Below are 12,081 nucleotides of genomic sequence, written 5' to 3' on the forward strand. Positions count from 1 at the left end.
AATCTGTTTTGGGCTCGAATAGTGTAGCTCTTTCCTTCCTCACATCAGCTTATTCACAAGTCCGTTACTTCCTGGTGAATTTGAAGGAAGCATATTAATCCAAATCTTCAATCTTCACTAATGCAGCTGTCTTCTCACAAATCCAAGAAATTTCAGCACTGCAGCGGGAAATATAAATATTCCCTCTTTGAAAATAAGCACAGCCTTTGGATCCATTGACCTGGGCATATTCGTTAGTACTAAATCTGAAAAATAATCAATTTTAAATTAACTACAAATGTCATGTTTGAAACTGATCACAATTCAGCGTTCTCAGGTCCCCTGACAACCAAATATCATACGTCTGAATGCGGAGAGACTTCTACGGCCACCACCCATCAAAATCCCTAAAGCTGGCATATCTGAGTTTTTTAAATTTCAAATTAATCATGATCTCAGATAGAATTATTTAAGAAGGAAACTTAACTTTGGGGTTGAGAATATTTATTCTCTCCATTAACGTGGTAGAAACTACCCAATGCAGATTATATTAAAAGTACTAGAATTTCTTTACTCTGGAACTTTCTGAAGAAAAACAGAAAAATAAAATCACATTCTGTGTAAAAGTGTATTACGTCTTACTATGCACAAATATAATTTTGTATATGTTTATACATATGGAGAAGGTGAAAAGAGAATAAGAGATTAAGAGAGAAAAATGAATGACTTCATAGACGTGTTTCTGCTATCGGCTCCTAGTTCCTCTGCTAAAGAATGGATGATAGGGCTTCCCTGATGGCGTAGTGGTTGAGAATCTGCCTGCCAATGCAGGGGACACGGGTTCGAGCCCTGGTCTGGGATTGAGATGGCGTAGTGGTTGAGAATCTGCCTGCCAATGCAGGGGACACGGGTTCGAGCCCTGGTCTGGGAAGATCCCACATGCCGCGGAGCAACTGGGCCCGTGAGCCACAACTACTGAGCCTGCGCGTCTGGAGCCTGTGCTCCGCAACGAGAGGCCACGATAGTGAGAGGCCCACGCACCGCGATGAAGAGTGGCCCCCGCTTGCCACAACTAGAGAAAGCCCTTGCACAGAAACGAAGACCCAACACAGCCATAAATAAATAAATAAAATAATAATTAAAAAAAAAAAAAGAATGGATGATAATTCTTTTTTTTTTTTTTAAAGATTTATTTTATTGATTAATTGATTGATTGATTGATTGCTATGTTGGGTCTTCGTTTCCGTGCTAGGGCTTTCTCTAGTTGCGGCAAGTGGGGGCCACTCTTCATCACGGTGCGCGGGCCTCTCACTATCGTGGCCTCTCTTGTTGCAGAGCACAGGCTCCAGACGCGCAAGCTCAGTAGTTGTGGCTCACGGGCTCAGTCGCTCCGCGGCATGTGGGATCTTCCCAGACCAGGGCTCGAACCCGCGTCCCCTGCACTAGCAGGCAGACTCTCAACCACGGCGCCACCAGGGAAGCCCTGGATGATAATTCTTAAGTAATGTCATCAGAAAATTATGCTCATCATGTCTAAATCTTCTGTGTTCCCCAGACTGCTTTTATTCAAATGATTCAAATGTTCTGCGTTACACTGCAATACTCTTTTCTTGCTTCAGGGCTGGGCTTACTACTAGATCTTACTCATAGTGTAGGCACTTTTATTTAATCTCTCTACAACAATTTTTTTAATCTATAAAATGGGAATATAACAATGTTTTTATCATACGGATAATATTTTAAAATACTTTAAACTAGTAAGTATTACTTGTGTCTGTTAAATAAAGAAATTTATTTATTTATTTATTTATTTTAAATAATTGACTTCTTTATTTTATTCTATTTTTTGGCTGCGCAACATGTGGGATCTTAGTTCCCCGACCAGGGATTGAACCCCTGCCCCCTGCAGTGGAAGTGTGGAGTCCTAACCACTAGACTGCCAGGGAAGTCCCAAGAAATAAATTTAAACTAATAGAGTTCAGTGTCCTGCCATGAATTTATCTCATGCATGAAACGAGTTACTCCTCCTTTCCATCTCTATTAGTGAAGCTCTCTTTTCTTTGTAGGTTGTACTCTTTTTTTAATCTAGATTTACAATTCTTACAATTAACATTTATTTTCTTCGTATTTCATTTCTTCGTATCCTTAGCTTTTTTATTTCCCCAATAGTTAGAGACTTACAAGGATGGAGAGGGGCTAGAACCATCCTCCCATAGCCATCTTCTGCCAGATGGGTCCCATGATAATCCCAACCAGAAGAAAGGAAACTTGGGTAATGGCTGTGACTTCAGAAAATCCTGAAAGAGAAAACAGGAAAAATGTTCCGTGAGAGCCACATTCCAGTTTGTAGGAGTAAGAGAGATGGGAACATTCATCAAATTCGTGTATTAATTCTTATTCAAGATGTACTGAATTCCTACCATGTGAGTCAGAAATTCCATTTATTTCCTTTCCAGTATATGGATAATTTCTATAACCAGGGAAGGAGATTCAACCAGACCTTTTCCTCCAGGCTATCTATCTTCACCAGCGTGGAGTTCTTATCCTTGCAGCTTTTTCTACTGTTAGGCCAGGTTTTCTGCTCATTTGTCGCAAAATAATAGCAGCTGTTTTGGTACCATTGCCAGGTCTTAGGACAAGGATTACATTTGTGGTCTGAAAAAGAAATTACACCCAATAGCACAAACTACACAACTTTGGAGCGGCTAGGGACTGGAAAGTAAATCATGTAATTTGACAATAGAGCCTCAGAGCCAGCACCCTGAAAACATACTGCTTTAGGAGCCTCTGAAAATGAAGTCACCCCCGATAATGCATTGGGACAATGGTGATTGAAATACTCTTTTCAGGGCTCAGTCTTCTGGCTTCAGAATTACCAGCTATACTTTTAACTTCTTATAACAACAGGATCACCTAAAAACAGTTCACAAAATGAGGGACTGAAGTATCCAGATTGGTATCATTCCAAGGTGCTTCCCAAATTCACCTCTGTGTTTTCAAAAAGAATAAAGGATTTCGTATCTTCCCTTGTCTTCTGTAAATTTAGTGCAGCATCATTAGAAGTCATTGGTAACACACTCTCATATTCCGAGGTGGTGCACGTAATCAGCCTTAGCCAGAGCAACAGATTTGATCTGACTGGTCAGCAGGTCCTGATTACCTGAAGTGTGAATGATTAGCTCTTGGCAGAGTTTGATGGCCATTTGTCTCTGCCTCTTCAATAGACTGGAGATCTGTGACTTGAGAAATTCCTCCTCCATGGGAAAGTTCCTGTAGTTGCTCAGCTGCTGGGATAAGTTATCCTGCTGTTGGTGGATGATTTTCTGAAGTTGACTCAGTTTCTCTGAATCTGAGTTAATTTCATTAGATGTCTGCAAAACTCCAAGAAAGAACAGGGGACAAACTCATATATCCTTCCATTCTTATTATAGCCATAGATAATTCTCTTAACACAGAAATATTGCTTGGATTGTTTAATATTTATTAGTAATTCCTAATAATCCAGGTATCATGGAAGAAACACACCTGATGCCTTTCTATTCCAAATTGTGTAGAGCTTATCCTTATAATTTTACTTATATTTTTAATTATGATTGTACTTGTATTAAAATAATAAATTAATAGTTACATATGTCTGAAAGTTCATCTAAGGTAGTGCCAGTCATTTTGTCATTCATAGTGGTGGATTTTTTTTTTCTTTTTGGAGTTGATTAATGTAATTGTTGTTTTAATAGGAACAGAATCCTTTGGGGCCACGGGTATCTCAAAGTATGGTCTGCATATTATCTGCATCAGAATCACCTAGGATATTTGTTGTTTGTTTTTTTTTAAAAAAAAGCAGATTTTAATGCCACACTAGACCATTTTTGGTCCTGAATTCATAAAATCTGAATTTTTAATAAGCACTTCAACTGATTCACCAGCACAATAAACTTAATAACCATTGCACTAAAAGTACTATAGGGAAAAAAAAATGTTCACCCTTGTATGGTGAACCAATGAATATATATTGTTGCATCTTCATTCATTCATTTAAATATACATATTGTAGATCAACTGCTAATCCTCATAATGATTGGCTACTGAATATCTGTTACTGCTGCTAGAACATCATATTTCTTTCCACAAAAGCAAGCTACATCATTAGCCTCTATTTATAGGTCCAAATAAGTATAACTAAATTCCAATTATCCTTGAGATGAAAAGAAATGAAAGTAGCAAAGGAGGTGTTATTATTCAGCAAATAAACTTCCTTGGTACCAGTTCCCTGAAAGTGAATGCTGTGTCAACTCACCTACTCTGTACCTCATATACTTAACAGCATTCTACAAAATGTGTGTTCTCAGGACATTTTCCCACAAACTTTCTATTTACTGAGTAAGATATTATCAGGCAACTCTTCCTCCTTGTTTGTATCTTCTTTTTTTCCTTCATAGCAGTCAAGCTGTAGCTGCTGTTTAGAAGTTTCTTCTACCCTAGAAAGGTCTTGGGTGAGAAGATTAAGCCAGTCTTGAACTAAGTCTTAGAGGTAAATGAAATGTCATGCCCTTCTTTGAATCCACTTCCCTCAACTCCCTGTTTCTCAGCATTGGAATAATAAGTGGATGTGTGTCTAGGCAGACAAGAGCCTCCTTATTCCAATCAATAACTTGAAAAATAAAAGTTGTCTTCATAGTCCAGTCAAGTTTATCAAACAAAAACCATGTATTTTGGGCAAAATCCTCCTAAGAATGAAGTATGTCCCTTGCAGGTTTATCTTGGAGACATGGAGAATGAGAGGGATAGGAGGTGCAGAAAATATTAGAGGATTCGGAATGCTAGCACCTATCATATAATCTAACCTGAATTTATATAGTTTACAGCTATGTTTCCTAACCACCTTTCTTGGGTTTGATGCAAGCACACTTACACATAATCCCCAAGGTCACCAGCCCAATCAGCAGCATCAGACAAAGAGTGAGCAGACCCAGGGCAGCCTGACGCCATATGGGGGATGGAGCTGGATACCCTGAAAAAAGCCAGCAGAGGGATTAGCAAACAGAACTGCCTTGTGATTGTCACACTTTGAGTTGATTATTTCTCCTACTTAGCAAGCTTCCAGATATTAAAATTTCTCTCTTGCTTCTTCAATTCCCCTATTTAGAAAATACCTAAAATGATGCACCGTAAGGGCCCCACCATAGTTCTCCTCCATATTTTTTCTTCACCATCCTCTGTTCCTTTAAGAGTCTCCTAATTTTTAGGTTTTTGCTTTACATCACCACACACCTTTCTTCTTCAGGATTACTGAATCCATGTATGAGATGTTGTGGTAACTTGTTCTCTGGTTGATCCTGACAATGGGAGAGACCCCAAGTTTTTGAGATTGCAAACCTCCATAAGGCAGATGTTTTGTGAATTCTGTTTTCATCTATTATGTATTCTAGTTTTCACCTAGTAGATAATGAATTAATACTGAATGAAAGAATGAATGAATAGGCAACCTAACCTGCCAACAGCAGAACAGACCAGAAAGCCAGACGATAACTCTTCAATATTTAGCATCTTACATGTATATATGTGTGTGTGTGTGTGTATACATGGTATGTGTACATATATATATGATTTTTATACTTGCCTCACCTTCCTATTCCCTAATTCTGGATCTAGTGGCATCTAGCTCAGTGTCTCAGATAGATTAATACAATCTCCTGATTAATACAATCTCCCTGCCAATGCACCACGTCCACAACTGCCTTTTTCTCAAGGATTAGATTTTTAAAAACAAAACAAAACAAAGATGTATAACCACCTTTACCAGACACACGCAAAGTCTATTCCCATCCTCTTTTTGGATATCATCCCCCCAAACCACATACACACATATACACACGTGCTTAAAATAAAAATCAATCTAAAGAGCCGGAGAACATTTTAGACGATTCAGGACAACAAACTGTCCTAAACTGTCAACAGATTCTTGAAGGTAAGGGATGTTGTCTGATACATTAAATTGGATTCCTGACCATAGAGACAGATATTTCTTCCAGTTTGATACAAGGGACTGAGTGGAAGAAAAGAACTGAGTCTCAACTCTACCACATAAGAGTTGCATGAACTTGGTTAAATTATTTAATGTCTTTCAGCTCAGTTTTCTCATTAATACACTGGAGAAAGTACTATTATTCCATTTCCTTCATAGTTATGTTTTGATAAAGACATGGTATAATGTATATAAAATACTATACAGATATTAATATTGATTCAACATGACTAATTATACTGGGAATTTCAACCTACCTTTAAAAAGTTTCTAAATACTTATAAGACAGAAACCAGCTCTTATCTCTTTCTGACTCATCCTCCAATTTTTCTCTTCAGTTATTTATACCTTCAGAAAGAAAAATTCCCTCCACCTTCTCTCTTTTAGAAGGCTCCAAACTGGGTTCTAGAAGGATATGCCCCTTGGCATCTCTCACAAGGTATAAATATCAAGGACTACAGTTATAAAAAGAAATCTCTTAGCTCCCAGACTCAATCTCTGGCATATTTAGTCAAAATGATTCACTATAACACAAGAGCTTCATGACACATAGCGATATGTGGTCCTGGAAGCCACATATTTCCTCCTCAATGAGGGAAGCCCCACTCTACTAAACAATTCCCCAACTTTGTCTCCATTTTGGAGATTCCACAGTACACCTGTCTTTAGCATCAGTATCAAAGCCAGCACCTCAAGGCATCTAACACCTGTCCATCCTCCGAGATTACATCTTGCTTTCTCTGAACTCCTACCTCTTTTCCTTAGGTTATTTCTATCCCGATTATTTCTTGCTGCAACAGAATCCTGAAATGTGAGTGTCGCGTAGGTCACTTCTTCAGACATTGTAGAAGAAAGCTCTACTCTAAGGGTAATTAATGTTTCAATATCTTCAGACCAGGAACAGGATGTTCTTTTCAAGGCTGGGAGTTCTTATATCCACACCCAACCGACCCGAGACACATCCCACGTTCCCTCTGTAAAGACAGAATGAAGATCAGTTTTTCTGCAGAGAAAGTAAACTATTGCCCTTAGAAATCAGAATACTATAGATCTCAACTGTTTGCTCCTTCGGCATTGTTTCTTGCTGTGAAGCAAAGAAGGGGTACTTGCAAGCAGAGCAGGGATGATGGTTTCGTGGGGAAATTCCCATAATCCTCAGCGCAGGGGCTGCTCTGAGTGTTTTACTAAAGGCTCGGGTTGTCCTCTTCACATGTGTCAAAGGTCAGCTAATCCTGTATGGAGGCTTTAGATCTGGTTCACACTCAGCCATATCAGATATCAAGGAGATACACATACTAAAACAGCAAGAGCCCTGTAGTTATACATACTGAGACAGGAACAGCTGTATAGTTAAAAACCGCCCACACCTGGTTGCAGATTTAAAAAACCAAATGTGTGTGAGAGACAGACAGATGGTGTTGGCAATGTGCTCGGAGAAGAAATTAATAGCTATTAAAACTGGGCATGAGTGGGAGTTTCCTTCTTACATGGCTACGTTCCTAACAGAATAATGCTCCTTTAGGTAACAAGTAATAACTCAGGACAAGATTTTTAAAACGACCTCCTGCTGTTTTAGAAGAGTGAAAAAAGCAGGCAGATTCTGGAGAGAATGAGGCTGGCACATGGGAAGGTGCTTTTGTTTCTGTTTTTAATTTGTTTGCTTGCTTGGCTTTTAGCCCGAGGGAAGCCCACAGTCACGGTTGTGGCGCAGCTGAAATTCCTATAGAAAACTTACCGTCTTCCAGGTCCCAAAAATCAGAAGATAGAGTGTGGGGTAACCACAGGCACAGACAGTGCTAGATACTCATATTGAACACTGGATATGGGGAAATCTCCAGAGTGTCTTTATGCCTGAAGTCTCTTTCAGCTACAGTTTATTTACATTTCATTAAAAAATAACCTGATGAACTAACCAACCTCTATCTCCTCTTAGGCCTAAAAATGCCCTGAAAAGATGTTTCCAATAAAACTGAAGTAAACTCACTGCACAAGGATTTACCCGGTGATACTGTAGGTTTCAACAACATCACATGAGCAATAAAGAGGTGACAGTTTATATAGAAAGTGTTTTGGCTGTTTATTGGAAGAACATGAGAAAAGACAGCACACTGCACATGTGGCTGGTCGTTTAGTCACAACAAGCATCGGATTTACAGAGCTCTTAAAGGACTGCATCTACTGCTAATCCCACCATACTTTTCATAAAACATACTAATTTATTCAAGAAAGTAAATTGTTGTTAAGAACCTGTGTTAGGCAGAATAATAGCCCCCCAAAGATAGCTGTGTCCTAATCCCCAGAACCTATGAATACGGTAGTTTACATGGCAAAAGGAACACTGCAAATATGACTAAGATTACAGATTTTGAGATGAGGAAATTATCCTGCATTATCTGGGTGGGCACATTTTAATCATAGGAAAGTGGAGAACCATTTCTAGATGTGGTCAGAGAGAGATGTGACAACAAAGAAGGGTCAGAGAGATACAGTGTTGCTGGGTGAAGGTAGAGAAAGGGGGCCAGGAGGCAATGAATATAAACAAGCTAAAGGATGAAAAGTTGAGGAAATGGATTCCACCACAGAGCATTCAGAAAGGAGCACAGCTCAGCCTTAACTTTACCCCAGTGAGATCCGGGTCAGACTTCTAACCTACAGAGCTGTGAGATGATAAATTTTTGTTGTTTAAGCTGCTATTTTTGTGTGATTTTGGTAAAGCAGCAAATACAGAACTCAAAAAATATTTGTGGGCAATACATGAGGAAGGAAACTGAGGAATCATTTCTAAAGGTCTCCTTTGGGGTGAGGAGGAGAAGATTAGGTAACTGTACTCAGGAAGAGAATGTGGGTTGGGTTTTTTGTTTTCAGATGGCTGGGGGAGTGATCCAGAACCTCCCAAGGTTCACCTCTGTGTGAAGATTATTTTAGTCACAGGTCTCCAGAAAGAATTGCAGCTGCTTTAGGGGTGTGAACGATTATCCAGTGGGCTGCAGAAATGCAATGTAGCAATAATAATTCTTCAGAATTATTTCTGTATTTATATTTTCTGTATAAATACAGAAAAGTACATATATTTCTTGTTTATTTTTTTTTTCAAACTGATGGAGAGCTCAGTACAAAAAAAGAAAAAGAAAAAAGTGTGTGGACGCTCTGGGTCATAATCAACTAAACCCCACCACCAAAAATGTGAAAATGAATAATAAATCTATGCTTATGTTTCTATTCTAGGTAAATTAGGTAAAGGCACAGACCATTGATATAAGCAAAAGTTAAATCAAATAGGTGATTACAAAAATTAGAACTTGGGAATTCCCTGGCAGCTCAGTGGTTAGGACTTGGCGCTTTCACTGCCATGGGCCCGGATTTGATCCCTGGTTGGGGAATTAAAATCCTGCAAGCCACGTGGCCAAAAAATAAATAAATACATAAATAATAAAAAAATAAATAAAAATTAGCTGCCCATTAAAAAAAAAGGGAACTCAAGGGTGTTTTTCTTTGTTTTGGTCTTTCACTTAATTTTGCAAAGACTGTGTTTTCATTTTCATTTCCCTAATTCTTTCATATGCCTTAAAGTTCCCTTAAAAAGTATTTAATTTCTTACTATCTTATATGAAATAATGCTTCAGTTAAACCATGATGAGGAATCTCATCTGGTTCCTAATTATTTCTATAGCAAAGAAGATTGATCATACTTCCTACACACTTTCTACTATTATGATCCTAAAATGCCATATTATCTGTTATTAGTTGATTTTAGAAATTACTGTCTACACTTTCCCCCTTAAAAATATCCAGCTCCTCTGTAGCACATTATATCAGATTATACTATCAAATAACACAACACGTTGCAAGCATCTACAAATTCCAGGGCATTTCTCATATCTTTACCATTTTTTCAAATGTCTTAAATCTCCTTGTTCACCTCTATTCCTGTCATGATTATCAGTAATTTCAGTATTCTTGCAGGTGAAAATTCCAATACCCTGTGCTCCCAGGTCCTGGATTTACCTCCAGTCACCTTTGACCACACCACAAATCGACCACTCATTATGGTGATCATTCATTAAAGCTATGCTTTCCATTATTGTCATTACTAGCCACATGTGACTATTTAAACTTCAATGAATTAAAATTAAAAATTCATTTCCTCAGTCATACTAGTCATACTTCAAGTGCTCAATATCCACAGGTGGGGATCTTGGCTGTGGACCTGGACAGCACAATGTATAACATTTCCATTATCACAGAAAATTCTATTGGACAGTGCTGCAGTAGATCCAGACAATTTCATTACCAATGTGAGCACCCCCTCTATTACTTCAGTTTTAGATTTCTACTCTCTAACTTCCAAGTCTTTTCTTTCCAGATCATTCCCTAGAGTGAGTCTATGGCCTACGGTACTCTGATGCCCCCGGGGGTATCAAATTCAGTGACCATGCCACCTTTTCATTGTCCTAAATCCTTCATGTCTCATTTCCTGTTTTACCTGGCTTAGACCGTTTATCAGGGTCAATTATAATGATCACTTCCTTACGTACAGCTACAAGTTCAATGCTTGTCCCTTCCTTCATTGTAGCTATCCGGAAAATGCATCCCGGTGAATCCAACTCTACCTACTCCATACTTGTGTACGAGCAGCTAAATGTGACCGCATTCTCTGGTCTTATTTTACATTTTTGAATGATAACTTGCCAGCAGTCTTACTAATCAGTCTATTCCGTGAATCTGCTAGAAGATTACTCCCAATTTCTCTTTCTTTTTCAATTCTCAAATTTCTGTTCTCCTTTCTCAAACTCAATTAAAAACCTGGCCTCTTATCTTGAGAAAATCAAAATATCAGAAGAGCATTTCCTCTGCCCCATGAGCAAATATACAAAAAATATTTTACATCTGTATATGTAAAGCAATATCATTTTCAACCGTTTTCTGTGGTTAAATTCTACACACTCTCATCTATGGTCAATCTCCATCTACAAATTGAAATCCATTCCATCCGCTTAGTCAAATATTTTTAACTTGTAAATGTCTCTCTCTCTCTGGAATCATCATTTTTTTTAATCTCTAGTGGTTTACTCACCTTAACTTGTAAACATGATATAATATCTCCATTAAAAATAAGCCAAAAAATGTTTGCTTACACCCCTGCCACACACACACACACACACACACACTCTCACCCCATTTCTCTAATTCTCTTAACAACAAAAGGGTTCAAAAGCTGTCTATGCCTGCGAACCCACTTTAATCAGGCTTTTCCCCCCACTATTTCTAGTAAGATGCTAGTAAGTCACTGTTAACCTCTACATCAACACATCTAATGGCTATTTCTCAGGATTCATTTTACTCAACCTATAAACAGCATTTGACATAACTGATTGTTCCCTTTAATTTAAAATTCTTCTCCAAAATACTTTTCTCTCCAGGACACCATTATCTTGTTTTTCTTTTACTTCATTACCTAATCTTCCATCAGATTTGCTGATTCCTCCTTAGCTGACTTCAAAATACTTCTGAGCCCCAGAGTTCAGTCCTTGACCCTCTATCTTCTGTGTATTCTCATCGCTGGATGAGCTCTTCCAGATTCAGGGCTTCAAGTAACAGCCATACATAGATGACCTCCAAATGTATATCTTCATGCCAGAGTTTGATCGCCAGGTTCAGGTATCTGAATGGAGACTTGGCATATTCACTTAATATGTGATAGAATTTTCAGACTTAACACATTAAAAAAATGAACAACCCTTTTCCAATCATTTCACTCTACATTTCTCCATTTCAGTAAATTAGAACTTCACACTTACAGTTCCTCAGCCAAAAACTTAAAATCACCTTTGACTTCCCTTGCTGCCCTCACATGAATTAAATCCATCAGAAAATACTGTTCATTGCAGAAAATAAGGGAACATAGGCTTTAAATAGAGAAGTATTGTTCACCTGGGATACATGAAAAGAAATAATGAGTTTACACAATGGGAAGTTGTATTCTCACTTTGTTCTTCAATGATCATTCCATTCCCACATATTATGCTTATGTCAGAGAACACTTTCAAAGAAGGACCTATATTGGATAGTACCCAGAGAAT

At 38.2% G+C, this 12,081-nt stretch overlaps 1 protein-coding gene across 2 annotated transcripts; it reads right to left on the reverse strand.

The window, feature by feature from the left end:
* Positions 1 to 94: 94 nt before the first annotated feature.
* CLEC12B (C-type lectin domain family 12 member B) lies at positions 95 to 6,844 on the reverse strand. Of its 2 annotated transcripts, none has more exons than XM_068561116.1 (6): positions 6,754 to 6,844; positions 4,889 to 4,987; positions 3,140 to 3,358; positions 2,480 to 2,634; positions 2,161 to 2,276; positions 95 to 158 (listed from the first exon to the last, which is right to left on the reverse strand). In XM_068561116.1, exons 1-6 carry the CDS (start codon positions 6,842 to 6,844, stop codon positions 95 to 97), a joined length of 744 nt encoding a protein of 247 aa, XP_068417217.1. The 2 variants fall into 2 exon arrangements, with proteins under 2 accessions (XP_068417217.1, XP_068417216.1); XM_068561115.1 differs by having other exon boundaries at positions 95 to 245.
* Positions 6,845 to 12,081: the final 5,237 nt, after the last annotated feature.

Source organism: Eschrichtius robustus, chromosome 13, assembly GCF_028021215.1.
Source record: "Eschrichtius robustus isolate mEscRob2 chromosome 13, mEscRob2.pri, whole genome shotgun sequence".
Classification (NCBI taxonomy): Eukaryota; Metazoa; Chordata; class Mammalia; order Artiodactyla; family Eschrichtiidae; genus Eschrichtius; species Eschrichtius robustus.